The 18,457-nt window shown below is 37.8% G+C and overlaps 1 protein-coding gene across 3 annotated transcripts; it reads left to right on the forward strand.

The window, feature by feature from the left end:
• Positions 1–12: 12 nt before the first annotated feature.
• On the forward strand, positions 13–17,850 carry UPB1 (beta-ureidopropionase 1). 3 transcript variants are annotated; one of them, XM_054844051.1, is made up of 10 exons: positions 13–189; positions 947–1,118; positions 2,647–2,734; positions 3,433–3,527; positions 4,843–5,004; positions 9,001–9,170; positions 12,573–12,654; positions 13,495–13,537; positions 14,655–14,809; positions 17,592–17,850. In XM_054844051.1, the coding sequence occupies exons 1-10, from the start codon at positions 128–130 to the stop codon at positions 17,673–17,675; spliced, it is 1,113 nt and encodes a 370-aa protein (XP_054700026.1). In that variant the 5' UTR covers positions 13–127; the 3' UTR covers positions 17,676–17,850. The 3 variants fall into 3 exon arrangements, with proteins under 3 accessions (XP_054700026.1, XP_054700025.1, XP_054700024.1); XM_054844050.1 differs by having other exon boundaries at positions 19–199; XM_054844049.1 differs by having other exon boundaries at positions 32–199; positions 12,573–12,645.
• Positions 17,851–18,457: the final 607 nt, after the last annotated feature.

Raw genomic sequence — 18,457 nt, forward strand, 5'->3', positions numbered from 1 at the left:
GCGGAGGCGCGCGCATGCTTAACGGTCAGCGCGTACCTAAGGGCCAGCGCGTGCCCAACCGTCTGCGAGCCTCGCCTCGTCCCGCGGTGCGCCGCGCCATGGCGGGAGGCCTGGAGTCGCTGGAGTCATGCTTGGAGCAGCACATCCCGCCCGAGGACCTCGCCGAGGTGAAGCGGATCCTCTACGGGGGTGAGGCAAGGTGCGCTACTAGGGCGGGCTCGACTCCCTCTCCCCCGCGGAGGGGTGTCCCGTCCCGTCCCGTCCCGTCTCCCTCCTCCTCCTCAGTCTCCGTAGGGATGCCCAGCCCAGCAGTGAGGGGGAAAGAGTCAGTTTGAGGATGGGTGCACAGGACACAGGGCTGGGCTGAAAAGAAAAAGAAGGGTAGGGCCTGTGGTGTTTGTGGTAATGCGGTGAGATTAGGCTGTGGTGAGATAACTGGGGTAGTTTGGAGGTAACCCAATTGTGGGGAGCAGGACGGTAGAGAGGTCGTATGAGGAGGTGGCTGCGTGGAATGAAGGACCTGAGTGGGACAGTTTTGAGGTGGGGCTGGGGAGGTTGTGACTTTGGGGTGAGGGAACTGGAAAAGTAAGGATCTAACGTGAGGAAAAATACATTGGAGGGAAGGTGTTTGTAATCTGGGTGGTGGCAGATGAAAGTTTGTATGTATGTGCTCCTTGATTTCTGTGGCAAGGTAATAGTGTCTGGAAATCACAATTACAGAGGAGGACACTGGGAGTTTTCTGCTGTGGAGGAGAGCAGTGGGATTTGCACATGACCTGGCTAAAGTCTTGACAGTGTCCTTGTCTGATAGTTGTGTTTGGGGGCATGGGAGCTTGGGTGTCTCTGCAGGGGCGGACGGTATTTGTGATCCATTTGATCCCTTGTATTCAGAGCAGAAAAGGAGAACATCTCATCTTAAAATGTCTTTGTTTCCCATTCAATCCAGAAAACTAAATTTGCCAGCTGCTGCTCTATCTGCAGCTCAGGAAAGAGACTTTGAGCTACAGGGCTATGGATTTGGAGCTGCTCCAGAGCAATTGAGAAGGCCACGTATTGTTCGAGTAGGACTGGTACAAAATAAAATTCCACTTCCCACAGACACAGCCGTGGCAGTCCAGGTACACAAACTAGGATCTGGGCCGTTTGTGTGTAACTCCTCTTTTACTGGCTTGAGAAATAACACGCTTCAGTTGTTGATGTTAGAAACTTCAGCATGAAATGTCTGCTGATTGTCTGGCCATATAGGACCCATCACTATCTTAATACAGCATACTGTAAGAAATTCAAATGACACATTCAATTTTATTGTTTCTCAGAAACATCTCTTGTGTTCTGTTTACCTAGTGAATTGCCCAACCTGTTTGCAGTTTTTCCAAAGCTAAATATTTAGTCACTGATTTTGTACATGAAAATCCTTTGCCTCTAAAATGAAACACAAAATCATTTACCCGAAATCAAAAGAGACAGCAGCCCATGGAAACCACAGGTGCAGTTCTTGTTTTAATTGAGAAATGTTCCATTATAGGAAAATCCATTAGAGTAAACACAGATTAATAAAGCTGTGTTCATTATTCTTTGTACAGCAGTAAACAAAATCTTATTACAATGTGACCATCATCTCCTAACATCTTGGACGCAAAAGCACTGAGGTGCCGTATATCAAAATAGCCTCCTAAAAGTAACTTTAAAAAAGTGAAAGAAAATAGACATTTAGAAAATTTCCTGGAGTACTAGTTTTGTACAGTGTCAGGACAGAACATTTCTGAGATAATTGGTTTTGGAAAGATTACCTGTTACAGATGCAAGAAATTTATTCAGTATATGGATCAAGTTTGTGGATTCTTTGTAGCATCTGTTAAAAAGACTATTAATGATTTTACCTTACAAAGGACTAGTTAACTATTTCTGTAAATCAGTGTACAGTTGTTGAGTTCATAGGTTGACTTGTCTTGGTGTTGGGTTTTTCTTATTGACACCTGAAAGTGTCAATGTGAAGTGCTACGCCTGTGCTTATCTTTAAGTAGAATACTCAAGAAAAAAGTACTTTGAAACAATGTTTTCTTACTAATTAATGAATGCTTTGATGTTTTTTCCTGGTAATAATCTGCTTAGCTCTTTGGACAGAGGGATATAGAAAACAGTTTGGAGTTAGTAACTTCTAGAGAGTGTCCAAGATGCACATGTGTGAGCAGGATTCAGAGATAACCAAGGAAACGGACTGTCCTGAATTCATATTTTAAGATTACGAGTACTTGACTTTGAATTCACGTTTACTTAACATTGTTCTGTAGGTTTTTCACAATGAGCAGCAAAATTATAATTTTTCCTGATTCTGTTAAGATTTTTTAGCTATCTGCAAGTCAGCAGTGAGTTGCCATGTATTTAAATGTTGTAACCATGGAATTAGAATTCCATTGGATTCCATTCTCTATTTTCAGCATCTAAATGCTTTCAAAAATTTGTATCTAACACTATTGTCAGTGCTCAGGAATGATACATTCTTGAGTTATTCCCCCTGAAAGAAATGGGACTAAGTATAGAACAAGATAAATTTAATGTGAACAAAGCTTGTAAAACCAGGCTATTAATATACATGTGAGTTAGAACATACAGCTTTTTTAATAGCGTGACACTTCTCACAATCAGGTGGCTGCACTGCACAGACGAATTGAGGAGATTGTGGAAGTAGCTGCAGTGTGTGGGGTCAACATAGTTTGTTTCCAGGAGGCTTGGAGTGAGTATTTTCTGTGATTCCTTCTAGGTTGTCAGAGGTCAAGTTCCTTCTATTTTAACAAGTATCCTGTAATAGAAGTATGTCTTGTAAGTAAACAGCAGAGATCTTCCAAGATAAAACAGTTGACTTTACTGATTTGCTTTCTAAAGGAAAAAACAAAGACTCTTAGTTAGCAGAATTGATTAGAGGACGTATGTGAAGCCTGTTATATTGAAGACTGGTGTATGTTGCAACAGTGATATTTGTAGGTGTGCTCCTTCTTCGTGTCATTCTTTGTGATCTTTGCCTCACTTTTTTTTTTTCTCCTAAAACTTTGGGGTTTATCTAGACAAATATTAAAATTAAAAAAATTAATTTTAATTAAACTGGAGTCTTTGAGGCTTAATAGATGTCAGAACCAAAATGAGTTGCAAAAACAGGTTATTCACAGGAAGTGTACACTAGTGACTGGGGTGTACAATTTTTACCTCCAGTAAGAGTTCACAAAGTGCTTTCCTTCTTTTCTGCCTTGCTCTGTGTGGATCTAAAACTCCTTGCCCTTGCTAAAAATATTTTTAAATAGCTTTTTGCCTTTAAACAAGGGAAACAGTTGAATCAGTCTTGAGTGCTTAATTTATATGTATTCCTGCAAACAGTGTGTATTTCTTGAGTGACATGAACACCCTTGTAAATTTTTTACTTGCATTGGTGTTTTCCAGCCATGCCCTTTGCTTTTTGTACAAGAGAGAAGCTTCCTTGGACTGAATTTGCTGAGTCAGCAGAGGATGGGCCAACAACAAAATTCTGTCAAGAGGTAAAAAAAAACCCCAACATCAAGCAAACTTCCCCACACACATCCAGCCTCCAACCCCAGCCCATAATTGCCACTGCTTAGCATGGATTTCTTCTTTATGTACTGGTCTTAGACCACTGAGAAAACTGAAATAATAAAAAAGAAATTTCCACCTTGCTTAACAAATATTATGATAGTGAGTGAAGTAGAAATGGACAACAACTGTACTCAATATTTATTTTTTTAAACTACTTCGCATTCGTAGACTGCCTTGTACCATGGAAGGCATATGAAACTGCCTGTTTAACTATTCCTGAATTGTAGGAGGATGATTCTTCATACAAATATTTTTAATTTTCCTTTAAAAGGTGTTTATTGCTTAGAACAGTTGAGCATTAAAAAAAATGCTTATATGAAGGTGTGAGGAGAATAATAGCTAGCCTATTCTGAACAGGGAACACTTTCACACAGATCTCTTGCATCTCCATGTGAAATAATACAAAATGTAGGGGGCTTTTTATGGAGCCAAGGAGATTTGTTATTGTCTGGCTCTTATTTTGCCAGAGACTGTTGATTGCAATGGTGACAGAGTTTATTTTTGTTTTCTGACAACTATTTTTTTTTAATAAGGAATTTCATTTATTTTCTTTTATGAATGATTGAAACAACAAAAGGTTGTTTTGATGTCAAATTTGCCCAGATATGCACTGACCTATTAAGCTTTCGTAGACAGCAATTCTTCAGTCTGATCTAGGGCAAGTGCTGTGCTGGTTCTCACTATGGAATTAACGACACTAGGGAAGTTTGGAGAAATAAAACAGAGAGAAGTGATTTGAAGGAAAAGACAGTGTGCTAGCAAACTGGCAGTCAGAAGTTGCTATGTTTCTCACTCACACATGTGTTATGTAACATTTATTGTTAACATGTAATGGTATTTTACATTTCCTATTTTTCTTTTTCTCTCTCTCCCCCTCTATTTTTCCAAATAACAGTTTTCAGCTAGTGGTATATACCATGGGAATGAAAGAATGGGATGGGATCTATCTCCTTTTATACCTGTGAATAGATACAAGGACGGCTCCATAGTTTGACCATTGCTGTTAGGATGCTTTTTTTTCCTGTGGTACCTTGCACTTCTAGTTGAAGGATTCAGAATGTGTCATCTTTGATGAAAATACTGTGGCGATGTGGGCATGCCAGTGTGGGTTAAGCATTAGCCCTTGATAACAGGGTAATGTATCAGGTGAAAATTTTTTTTAGTCCTTCTTTATGAACAAAAATCAAAATAATTACTGCAGGCTTGTGTATAATAGAAGAATTGTGCTCATTTGTATAGCTGGCAAAGAAATACAATATGGTTGTGGTATCTCCGATCCTGGAGCGAGATGAAATACACGGGGGAACTCTGTGGAATGCTGCAGTGGTCATTTCTAATTCTGGAGCTGTCCTTGGCAAAAGTAGGAAAAATCACATTCCAAGGGTTGGAGACTTCAACGAGGTAAGATTCAGCATTATGATTATCAAGCTAGTCTCACTGTGCAGCTCTTGTTCGTGTCAGCATGTGTTGTATCAGTCATATTGGCAGGAAGTGTAATGTATTTCTAGAAAATGTGGTTCAGTAAGTGTCAAATCAGTGTTTCTCAGGTGAAATTATAGTCAGTTAATTTATTGAGAATAGAGAATATGACCCTTAAAGGACAAATAACATTGAGTCTTTGTCATGTACTCTTCCTTGGCCTGATGGAAACTACAAAAGTATTGAGGATCTTTAAAACAAAATTCTCTAAGTCTTAGCTTTATGTTAGTTGTGCATGATTGGCTCCGATAGTTTTTGCATGTGTGCCTGTTGAACTTATTTTAATTTGGAAGACAATTGTTTCATTGTTCAGATGTGAGCATTATTTATGGTCTTGATCTGTTTCTCTGTGAGGTTGTCTTAGAAATGACTGTTCTTTTGCTAATGTTTCTTTGACCAGAATCCCTTAATTCATTACGCTTCTGACTGAATAGCTGGTTTACAGCATCTTCTGTTTACTGATCACATTACTTCCACTGAAGCCCCCAGCAGTTTTTAGGCCGTCCTCCAGAATCAGCTTCAGAAACTGAACTGCTAGTAAAGGTGATGTCAGAAGAAAGCTAGTAGATCCGAAATGTGTTTATCCACCCATAGAATTATCACAAGCAGAAAGATCAGGATTAAAAATTAACCAAAGTCTAAAAATATATTGTCTTACCTAACTAAATCTCTCCTTGTCAGCTAAAGTGAGTAATTAACAGAGGCATTTTTTCTAAGCACTGGGGGCTATGTACCTGCAGTTGTTTTTGTTCCCTGTCTGAATGCTCCAGTCGCTCAACTGAGGCTTCAGAATCCAAACTACTTTTTTATTAATTCTAAAAGGGGGTTTTTTGTGTCTTGAAACTTTGTGGTCAAAGACCTCTGGAAGTTTTGACCTCGGCTCCCAGACCTGATCAGACTGGCTGATCAGAGGAGGCTGTTAATAGGTTTCTACAAAATGGATTTCTGGTACAGGCCTGTCAGTCACCAGTGTTGACTTCTATCTTTAACAAATTATTTTGATATTTAATATTATTTTATCAGATCTGTCTTTTAGCTAGCAAAACAGTAACTAACAAACCTGTATAAAATACAAGCACTAATAAAAATGAATTTTGGTTACTTTACATATTCTTGATTTGTTCCTTGTGTAATCAAACAAAAAATCCTGTTGCTTATGCTAAAGTACGGTGTCTTTCAGTTTTCCAAACAGTGTTTTGTGGACCATCAACATATTCCAAGAAACTTCTTGTTTCCAGCTGTGAAACTAGAATGAAAGGCACCTAAAGAAAACATTTTTACTTTTCCATGTGAAGTATAAATAGAGTTTCACTAAGAGTTTTGCATAATTCCTAAAAGGAGTTAGCTCTTGTAATCCTAAATGCCAGAATTACCACAAAACAATGTTTATATCTTGCAGGTATACTATAATGATTTGACATTTCTTGTTGTATCTACCTCATTATAGAAGCAAGTAGTGTTTACCCAAACAGTGCTGTCTGTTTAGCTAGTTTTGTTAGCAGAGCATTAAGTCCATTCTTCTGAGCTGAGCAGTTCTGATAAAGGAACTTTAGAAACCACCAAGAGTACAGGGAAGGATTATGCTCATCTCTGTTACTTTAATATTGTTTTCATTAACCCCCAAGGAAAGGTTGAATTTGAAATTATTTTTTGTGGATTGTCTCTGTAGAGCAGATAGGGAAAGGAGCCTTGTTAAAAGCACCCTTGTTGAATGGGTGAGAACTAAACGGAAAGGGAAAAGATATTGGTCTGTAACCTATTCAGCCATGTGTGGGAGAGCATATAAATAAACAAAAATCAATCCTTGAGACATCACAGTTTGTTGCTGTGGAGATGATTGTGACCTCTGGTGAGGAGTAAAGAAATAAGAACTGATGAATTCCCTGAAGCAATAGCATTTTTGTTTTTCTTCTCCTATTGTAATAAAAGAAAACTGAGAATAGAAGAAAAAATGGAAATATATTCAATCAGTGGAATTGTTTTGAAAAAGGATTGTATGAGTGCCCACTGTGTGGTATGCTCTCTACAGACATGAAAGGAGGTAAAATCAGTGCCCAAGGGACTGTGCAAATTCATGAGACCTGATAATAAATAAGAAACATGAGATGTCACATTTACTGGGCATACTGAACCTCTAGTCCTTGGTTTCAGAGGATGATCCCCCTTTATCTGTCATGCCATTCACCTACACTTAGATGAGGCCCTAGTTTGTTCCTCAGCTGTAGCTGCTTGCTTTAGGCCTGATGTAGTTCTGCTTCCTTCAGGACCGATGGCAGTGGTTGTTAAAATGGACAGATAGTTTCAGCAAAAAGGGAATTGTTTTACAACACACCTTTCTTATATGATAAGAGGCATGCCCCATTGGGTCAGGCTGGTCAATTACGTACCTTGCTTTTCTGTTTCTGAGATCATCACAAAAAAGTACTCTTAGGAATAAGTCTGGCCACTCTGCAACTTCTGTACTCCCATGGTATCCGCAGTCATTGTATTAGAGATGTTGGGTGGCATGTTCCTTTCTATTTCATTTCTTATCTGTGGTTCTTTTATCAATGACTGTGTAATCCCTTCTGAACCTGGTGGTAATACTTTACTTTCACAAAGAAGCAAATTTCATAAGTGCACTGCCTGCTACATGAAAAAGTTACTTTGCTTGAAAACAGGAGTGTAATTTCAGGCAATACCCACTATTGCTGCTGCTTTGGGATTTCTGTATTCATCTTATCTGCTGCCTTTGTAATTTTGTAAATCTCATTCATGATATCGCCCTCAGCCTTCTGTCTGCAGACTGAAGAGCCTTTTTAGTTTCTCCTCACAAGAGAGCTGCCCCATCCCCTTCAGTGTTTCAGTGGCCTTTGCTTATTCCATCTCTAGTATATCCTTATGGAGATGCAGACACTAGAATTGCCTAGAGTACTCAAGCCATGGACACACAGAGTTCTTATAAACAAGCAAAATGATGTTTTCTGTTATGTTTCATTACTCTTCCCATTGATGTCTGAGATTTTCTTGGATTTTTTGACTATCACTGAACACTAAACAGGCAACTGTCAGTGACTCCACAAATACCCTTTTGTTGTATCTGGGAAGAATCATTTCTGTACATTTCATTTAGACTATCTCTGTGAATGTTTGCCTGTCTTAATAGCTGTTAACAATGCCCTGTCTTCTTCACTAGTGCCTTTTACAGGAACCAGTACATTTCTAATTGTTTGGAAATGTTTGATATGAGGAGAGTTCACAGCATATGGTAAATGGGACCTTTTAAGCCAACAGTTGGCTGCAGTTACTTTAAGGAGTGTTCCCTAGATTTATCCGGTGATTTTCCTGGTGGTAGTTTCAGGCCTTCTGTTTGTTTAGAGCAATAGGCATATAGGAAATTCATATAACCAATCATAGCTATACACTGATATTTCCTTATAGCATTCATAAAATTACTTCATGGTGTTACATAACAGGTGAGTGTAAAGGAATTCTGTGTTCTTTAAACAGTGTTCATCATCTCTGTCTTTAATCAGAATCAAAGGTTTTTGATGACTTAGGAAAATTTTCTTATGTGGTGAAAGTACTAAGAGAGGGGCCTAAAGTTTCACAATTTGTGGATCTCTCTTAAGCTTTTGTAGAAGTTTCTAGCATTAATAGAAGTGTTTATGTCAAAGTCAGACAGCTCAGGTATAGTTTGAGTGAAGGGAACCAGAAAGGAAAGGGGCTTGAATTTGATCTCAGCAGCCTGAGTGCACCACTTCTTGCTATATACCCGTTACAGTGCACCTATGTACTAAATGAAAGGTGTTGTCCTTGCTCATGATCTAATGACTTTAAGCTGGTAATCAGAAATTGGGAAGTGTGAAAGCAATGTTGGAGGTATTTCTTTTCGCTTTTTTAAGAAGTCTACATTTGTGGTTTTTTGTTTGTTTGTAGTCTACTTACTATATGGAAGGAAATACAGGACACCCAGTGTTTCAGACACAGTTTGGAACAATTGCTGTGAATATCTGCTACGGGCGCCATCACCCTCTGAACTGGCTCATGTTTAGTATGAATGGAGCAGAGATCATCTTTAACCCTTCAGCCACTATAGGAACGCTCAGGTAAAATACAAACTAATCTAGGTCATTGCACGCTTTCTGGCTTAACTGAACCTCCGAGCCCCTTGCTTGGGGCCTCAGGGGCACCTTGCTGATGTCTTGGAATCTGAAGTATCACCTCCTTGTTTTGCCTTCACAAAGGAATCTGCATTCTTCTCCATCTGGAGTTTTGGGCTACCAGTCTGCTCATAGTCACTAATTCTCTTCCAGACCTTTAGCTGTACATCTGCAGGTCTTTTGTCTCTGAGACAGAGTTAACATCCAGCTGATGTTCTGAAAACTAATGAGTGTTTATTTAGATTATCTATGTAATATTTTTGCTTTATGATAGGCAGTAGTAATTTACATTCAGGCTTAGCTTGCTAGCTTGCATCGTCCACCTAGGAGCCAATAAGTATGGTATCAAATTGCAGTTTTCAGAGCCAAGCTGAGAAACCCTTTTCTCGGAAACTTTTTTTGTTTTAACTGTTGACAATTTTGTAATTATCAGGCCTCTTGAATGAGACTGAACCAGTGTAAACTGTTTCCTTTGAGATTAATCTCCTGCAGATTGACATTAATTGCACCCTACTGACTTGATTTCCTAAAAGAAAAAAGAAAACCAAGTCAGTGAGCTAAGAAAATACACTTCTTACCCTAGCCCATAATGATTAATTTGTGGATTAGACCTTGAATATCCTTTACCTATACATTATCAGCATCAGTCACATTTCAATATAATAACTTTTGAATGTGCCATGCTTCCAAAGCATTGTCTGACACAGGCTGTGTATTGCTTGGGATACTATAATGCGATGCAAAATAACTGCATTTCTTTGGGGCTGCTGGGGGGGCTTTCTTTAGGTAGAAACCTAAAGAAATGGTTTCAGTGGTTCTTTATACCACTTCTTGACAAAGTCACCATGCCTTCCTTTCATTCTCATTGTATTCTGTTCTTTGCCATACTACTCAGAGGTGTGGGATTCCAGAATGTGTCTACACATAACCTTAACACGACAGAAAAACTATGCTTTTTGGTTTTTCCCCCCCCCCCCCCCCCCCCCCCCCGCTGATAACAGTAGGCTCTGAAAAGTAATTTAGTATTTTATAATGTTTACATACATATGACTGAGGAAGTGATGGGTAGTTTACACTTAATTATAAATATTAATATTTTTAATCCTTTTCAGCATAAGTGGTTAGCTTTGTACAGGTCGGGGGGAAAGTCTGGCGTTGCAGAGTTCTTTGGAACAAAAACATTTCTTTTGTGAGTTAAAAAAATATGTTTTGGCCTAGCTGAACTGTCTTTCAGTTTCCAGCTGCAAATACAAGTTTTAGGAAGCTAACAGGAGCATATTTCATTGTTACTGATGATTTTGTAATACAAGTGTAATATCCAGTAGCAAAAAAAAAAAAAAATACTGATCTATTAATCTCTTATAATACTAAAAATTCTTTATCATTTCTCTTCTTTCTCCCTTCAGCTTGGCTTGTGTGCATGGACTAATTGCAGAATACTTTCATTTTTATTTCTTTAAACCTAGAAGAAGAGGTTTTCCCAGTGTCAGTTTTCTAAACCTTAATGTATGAAGCGTTCAGGCAATATATACTTGCTAACTGAGTATACAAGACAATAGAAGTATTAGAAATGTAAGAGGAATATATTTTTTACCATTTTCCATTTCTTCAGGATTCACCCAATCCCCTCACTTTACCTGTTTAATGTAAATGTAGAGGTTTTCTGTCTGTTAGAAGGTCCAAGAATATTCATCCAATTTTTGTTGCTGACAAGCTAGAAAACTGAGGACATTGAGCATTTATAATAGGGTAGAAATGGTGAAAAACAGATTAGAAGCATATAATTTTCATACCCACAGACAGTGCAGATGCAGAGAACCATGTATTTACAATCCTGGAGAGTAGAACTGTAGGTTAGATGCAGTATTCTGTCATTCAGACTGCCTTTAATAGTTTTTTGTTATAAAAGATAATTTAGGTTGAGTAATGTTGGAAAAGGTCCTTTGAGAAGAGTTCAATGAATACACAATGCTTTTGGGGCATTTGTGTCACTACTAGAATAATATTTGTGATGTTTGTCCACTTATAGCCCATTAACAGGAGAGCAAACAGAAATTACCCTGTTGTCATACAGCACTTCATTGGTACTCTGGGTGCTTCAGGCTCTCCTAATTATTGGCTTTCACTTGATTGTTTTTAAGCATATAATTTTTATTGCAGGAAGAGGACTCTTGAGGCCCATGTAAAAACTGTCTCTGGGGTCGCTTCTTGGCTATAGCCTTTTTTCCTGTCTCTCTTCTTCTGTGAAATTGTAATTTGCTGGAGCTTTTCAATAAAATCCCATTTTCTTAGAAGAGCTGGCTGCCAGATTCAAAGCAATTGAGAAGAGAGGCAATAAACCAAGTCCTTTCAATCAGTCCAATGACCATCTCTTAAGATTGTTGAGTCTGACTGGGAGATTAATGAGTCAGATGCTTGCAACCTTGTCTTGGTACTCAGAATCTGGCAGGTACATGCTGTCACAGGAGTGTACAAATTATATCACCTTTGTTTTGGAGCTCTGAGTACTTCCAGACCTCCCATTAATGAGTCTGATCCCTGTGTATCAAGCTATTTAATAAAAAAAGACTTTCAGTTTTAAACATGAGTCAGAATTGAAATCTCCTTTGGGAAAGAGGTAGAGGCTTGTGAAAGAGAAGGAATTCTTTGTTCCCCATTTCTCCGTTCTTGGTTTTATGTAAATTCAGTGACTGGTTTAATGATAATTACTGGGAAGTTATCGGGATGCTTTTGTTAAACATGCTTTCTTTTTCATCAACTCACCATGGGAAAATGACTTACTGGGAAGTGCTATGAAAACTGTGGTTAAAATAACAGAAGTAGGAAATATTGGTGGAAATGGATTTTTCTTTTCATTTTTTTATTATTCCTATAATGAATTTTTTTTTCATTCACTGCTGCAAAAGCCTCTCCTGGACCATTTTGGGAAAAAAAGAGACAACTTGTATGAATCTGTTACAGCTTTGCTGCAGAATGATGTTTGGTATATTGGAAGTTAATGGAATGTGAAAGCACACATATTTGTGTAATTTGGAGGGTAAAACATTTTATACTTTAATTACTTTCAAAATCTTGAGATGCGTTATTTTTTTCTTTTTTCTTTTTGCCATGACAAAGCCATATTTACCACGTTATTAGGTAGAATTGTTTATACCTATATTCGAGCAGAAAATAATAATAGTGCTTGGCTGTATCTGTGGGGAGATTTTGATTGTAAAAGCAATATCAGTCTAGCAGCTAACTTTGCCTTCTTTGACAGAAAATATACAGTGTGAGACAATCATAATCTAAATTTAGCTCTGAAGTAGACAAGTAGTGAATACCTGCCTCCTCTTTTGTGTATTGCAGCGAGTCACTGTGGCCGATTGAAGCAAGAAATGCTGCCATAGCTAATCACTGCTTTACATGTCCCATCAACAGGGTAGGAACAGTACGTATCTTCACTTTGTTATTTCATTTCATAATTTAGGTGTTGTAGCATGAGGTAATTCAAAGTAATGAACTGAATATCACTAGAATGCATAGATTCCTCTACTGTAAAACTACTGTATTGGTGCTTATAATATGATTTGAAGATGGACAGGTATAAAGAGATTGAGAGCTGCCTTGTTGCTGGCAGCCTGCTTTTTGGTTCCAGCTGCTTCCTGTTCTTGAATTGCTCTCTTTGTAATAGGCACCCGCCCTTTTGGTAATTCTCCTAGTTTCTATGGTGAAATCAGTATTCTTTTTAGCCAAAATGACTGAAAATGAAATATATCCTCAAGTCAGTGGTACACAACTGGTTGCTCTTGTCCTCTTCTTGGACACTGAAATTCTATAATGAAAATAAATATTGCACATGATAGGTTGTTCTTGCCTTCAGATTAGTCCAAATACCCTACATGTGTGTTCTTTTATAAGGATCTCTGCAAAAATCCAGACTTGTTCTTGCCATTATGTGAATACATTTGCTGCCTTTTGTGATCTGCAAAGATGTGTTTGGTTAAATGTCTCCTCTTTTGCCTCTTCTTTAGGCTCGTGAAACTGGTAGGAGGCACATTCCCCAAAGTGTATGAACAACAGGCAGTGATACAAAAAGAACTTATTTTCTAGCCTATCCATCATGGAAACTAAGCTCCTCTGATGACTCCCTTTAGACAGTGCTGGTAGTATGCCAGAAAAAGTCTTAATAGATTTATATAAACTTCCATACTAAATATGGTAGACTAGCAAGGATTTCTTGAATGTAATGGAATTATACTGCCACCTACAGACTCCTTTTATTTCACAGGAATACTACAAAAATGCCTTTACTTCTGGAGATGGTGGAAAAGGTATGTTCAGAAATCACAGTCAGTGGTTGCTAATAATTGTTAACTAGAAAGTCTGAAGAAACAATAGCTCTCCTGCAAGTGTCTATCCCATGACAGCTATGGTAGCTAGCGACTGCCTTACTTCAGACTGCTGTTTCGTAAGCTGGAGAGAAGCAGCACTTCCTGTTAAAGGTGGCGGTACCACGGTATGTAGTCACCAAAAGTTCATACCTAAGGTTTCTATATATTTTCAGAGGACTAAGAGTTTTGGAGTCAATCCCACAGATTAGCCCATGTTGTCAATGCATGCATGACGCTTTATTTGTAGTTTTAAGATTATTAACAGTAGTAGCCCGAGCCTGAATCCCTGGCTAAGCTATTTTGCCCTGTTTCACAAATTTGTTGGAAGTTGAAGAGAATGCTCTTCTTTGAGCATTCTTTGGGGAAAAAATGAGAGAAATTTGTTTGTATGTACATCACTTGTATGTTGAAACACTATAATTTGTCCTGTGACAACCGTGACAGCTTCTAGCTTAATCTGGAGTGGGCCTGAGCCTTTTTTAGCTAGTTTTGAAGCTAATTGTTTGTAGCAGCTGCATCAGAAAGGTCAGTTGTATCCATTGCTTAGTAGTACAACAGATGTGGCTGATTTTTGGCACAACTCGGAGTTGTGCAATATGAAGTAAGATTTTTTTCCATGCCTCAAATCCCAGTGTTTTTCGCTTCTGACTTTGTATTGAAAATTGAATGGATGCGTCTCTGTCAGTTGTTTTGGAAATGTGTAATTTGACAATTAGAATTCATTTAAATTCTAAATAAAAACCAATGAAAGCAAAGCCTTTACTTTAGTTCAGAGACTTAATGATGGGAAAGCATAATAATGCATTATTTCAAAGGACAATGCAGTGAGTTTTTTCCTGTTAATTTGATATATGTGAAAGCTGTACCATGCATGAAAGTAACTACTGGTCAAAACTGCAGTTACCTTAGGATTGTGCTGTGACTTTTCAGGATATCTCGCTTAAAGCACAGTGAATGAGCAACCACAAGAAATTGACCCAGGTTTTATGGGACACTGCATCTTAAGTTGTATACTTATTTGCAGATGGCGTTATATGTTTTTTAAAATTTCTTTAAGCACACCATGACTTGGGCCATTTTTATGGCTCAAGTTACGTAGCTGCACCAGATGGCAGTAGGACCCCTGGACTCTCTCGCACTCAGGATGGACTTCTGGTGGTAGAGATGGATCTAAATCTTTGCAGACAAGTCAGTGACAAATGGAATTTTAAGGTAAGCCTGCTTATAAAGAAACAAACTTACATATGATATTAGAACAAACAAGCTTTTGTAATAATCATATAATCTTAGAATAGTTAAAAGGCAGCCTTTTTTTTTAACAGTCCAAAATTTGAATTGTTGAACTAATTTTAACAGGATGTTCTGGAGGCCAAAGGCATAAATGGATTAAGAAATGGACTAGACAGATTCAGGGAAACTAGGCCAAGAGCTTTTAAATGAAAAACTTAGCCTTTGGTCCTGAAGTGCAGATTGCCAGCCACTCCAAGGACCACTAGGTACATAGGCATTTGCCACTAAGCTGAGATGGGCCTTTGATCTGACCTAATATGGTAGTTCTTTATATTCTTACAGGCCTTACTTGTCAGTTTTGGTGAAATTTAGTGAAAACTCAAAACCACAACAATCTTTAAGCTTCTGAGAACTTTCTGTGTGGAAACATCTTGCAGTGTTTTCTCCTTGAATTTGTGGACATGTTGAAGCCATGGAGAAAGAACTGTGTGCGTTCATCTCTGAAGCATCCTTTTTTTTTTTTTTTTAATTAATATAAATCAGATTAAGATGACTGCAAGTCTCTCCAAGTGGCTTTAGCAAATTTATTTATTACTATTTTTTTTTTTCATTCTGACATAAAGCTAATTTGGATCATCTGTCCTGAGTATGTAATTTGATTTAATTTGTCCAGCAGCAGTGCTGGCTTAAGAAATTGCCACCTCAGCACTGCAGTTGTGCCAGTACAAGCTATGTGGGGTGCTATATTGTATACTGGTTTAGTGGAGTGACCAGATTTTTTTTTTTTTTTTAAACAAACAAACCGTGCTCTAGTTTCTTCTTTTAATCTGATCAAGTTTATGGCGGGTCCCACAAATATTCTGTTGGAACAACAAAGGCGGCAAGCAAAAGGAGAAAGGAGATGGCAACTTCTTAAATAGGCTTTGTTGATGAAGAAAACATCTTGCTTACTTCTGTGGAGACAGGTCTTTCCTTCTAGTCCTCATTTACTGCTAAAGACTAGAACATTTTCCTGTCCACTCTTAAGATCAACATGATTTGAATCCTAACAAAGGAGACCAGAACTCCTGGCTAGCACCAATCACAATATAAGTAGGTTCTTCAGTGATAATCTAGTATTTAAAATAAGTAATCATTTGCAAGGAGTGTTGATTTTTCCACATAATGTTACTGCAAGCAGACATTTATTTCATGGAGCTGGTTTATTTGGAACCACTTTGTGCATAACAGTATAGGGCAATATATAATGTGTTTTGGTTTCAATTTGATGTAAAAACACAAAATTTCTGTGGATTTGAAATGCTAAATAAACTTTTTAATTAAAACAGTCATTTCTTAGCTAGAGCTGAATTTCTTTGGTAGTGCTGCCAATCCATATATAGGGACTACAGACAAAAAGTAAACTCGTCTTCTGGACAGAGTTGCATTTGTTGTTTTACAGATGCATGTGGTAGGTATATGGTTGTTGACATAGTGGAATTAAATTGTGCTGAGAGATTCCCAGGTTATTTTTAAGCCAGGCAGGCATTTAGTTTTGCTTTGCCACTGAAATCTGAGACCCTTATTGCAGAATAGAGATTTAGTGTGTCAGGAAGCACGTGGAGCATTGCTTATAACAGCAATACAAAAGCAATTGTATTGATTAGGAAAAAACAGTAAAAGCAAAACACTGAGCTTTAGCTGTTTTGTATAGACTTGCTTATTTGTTGTCTTCGAGTCTTGTGCTTTCAGCACCTTAGTTTTATGTCAATGGTGTGGATTGCTATTGTTGGTCTTTTGGCACATAAGGCACAGCTGTGGCTTTTGTTTATATGACAAGGGATATCTATTTCCTTTTCCTCCCATTTGTGGCCAAGACAGAGGTAGCTCTTGATATGAGGGGAATGAGGAAGTATGAAGTCATCGTTTATCCACTGCAGAAAACCTTTGATAGCATGTAGGAACCTATTTAACCTGCTCTGGTATCTGCAATTTGCATTCAATGATGCCTGAACGGGACATTGCATAGAGTATCTTTGCTAAACTTTCAGAAGCAAAATAGCTGAATGAATTATCCTCATTACACTCTGGCAAGAAGGAAGTAGTTTGCCCCTCTCAGAACCCATGTTGCAGACTGCACGTCAGAAGAGGATAGTGCACTACACGAAGAGCTAGATTTCAGCCTCCTAGCATACTGTATCACCCAAAGCAATGATAATACTCTGTATTATTAATGGATAAAGTAAGAGCAACCCAAATACTGTCAGCGGCACATACGCAAGCTTACTGCTGGCAGCAGGGTTCATCAGTTGTCAAGGACATAATATGAAGACATAATTACAGGTACGCTCCTTTGCTTTCATTGACATAATTTCTTATGCATCAACAATATCCTCTTTTAATTAAGTCCACATTTCACATTCAAATTTCAGCTATCCAGGATAACCAAAATAGCCTTCAGTAATTAGCAGACATGACTGTCAGTGAAGGAGAGATGCAAAGCAGGAAGGTGTTCATTTTAAAGTTTTACTTTTTAGAGAGGAAATGCACTTCTATTTTTTTGGTAGAAGTATAGTTTTCACAACAAAATGTGAGTTCTTTTATAAAACTATATTAGTTTGTGCTAAGACACTGGAAGTCTTGCATTTTGAGTGAATTTGATTTTACTGTTTGAGGCAATTAAATAATATGTCATCATTAAAAAATGGTTGGATATAAATATTTCCTATTGAGGTACTTTCATAGCTCGCTAAAAAGAACTGAAGCTTTGATTTTTCTTTTCCAGATGACTGGTAGATATGAAATGTATGCAAACAAGCTTGCTGAAGCAGTCCAGCCTTATTTCATACCCAATATAATCAAAGAGTAAGAGAGAGCATCTCATTACAATCAAATGTTACATAACAAATTAACAGGTACTGTTGGGTGATAGCTTTACTGTGGATCACAAGTTGTTATTTTAATGTTGTCATTTTAATTTATTGTAACCAACTTTTAAATAATAGGATTCAAAACTGTGTGAAGTAAAATAATTTTAAAAATGGCTTCTTGGGGGTTTTTTTTGTCATTTACACTAATGAATCCAAACTTTTGTTCCTTACTAGAAATATATCAAGTAGGAACACATTGATATAAAATGATGATGAAATTTATTCAGTACTGTGTACTGTGATACAGTTTGGTGATGATGAGTTCATTTTTATGTAAGCTTTGCATCGTGTGTCTATTTACTTCTGCTTTCCAGTTTTTACCCTCTACCCAAATGCATAATTTAGGGAGAAAGGAGGCATAAATTGTTTTCTTTTTTTTTTTAAATTACAAATTATTTGATGCAGTTCTCTTAGAACTAAGTAGTGTCCCAGACATGTCCTAGTTGTTTGAAGACAACACCACTTTCATTCTTTCTATTTCCCTTTATGCTACATATTAGAACCACACTTGGACCAATGTGTTTGATGGGCTCCTTCAAGGTCCAAAAGTAGTGCTGCAGACAGATGCTTTTAAGATCTTCAGAAGCTCAGTGCTTGTGTTGTGAGGCAAAAATAGAAACATTAGCTTAAGCATAGGTAAAGCTGGTGCAGTTGCATGCTTTTCATTGTGAACAGAAAGCCATGGAGATGCTATTAGCAAGATGGGTAACGAAAACTACTT

The sequence above is a fragment of the Grus americana genome, chromosome 16 (genome assembly GCF_028858705.1).
Source record: "Grus americana isolate bGruAme1 chromosome 16, bGruAme1.mat, whole genome shotgun sequence".
NCBI lineage: Eukaryota > Metazoa > Chordata > Aves > Gruiformes > Gruidae > Grus > Grus americana.

Coding starts and splice junctions, on each gene's coding strand:
- UPB1 (XM_054844050.1), top strand. CDS start 99: ATGGCGGGAGGCCTGGAGTCGCTGGAGTCATGCTTGGAGCAGCACATC. Junction 12,655..13,494: donor CCATCAACAGGGTAGGAACA/GTACGTATCTTC, acceptor TTTATTTCACAG/GAATACTACAAAAATGCCTT. Junction 14,810..17,591: donor GTGACAAATGGAATTTTAAG/GTAAGCCTGCTT, acceptor TTTCTTTTCCAG/ATGACTGGTAGATATGAAAT.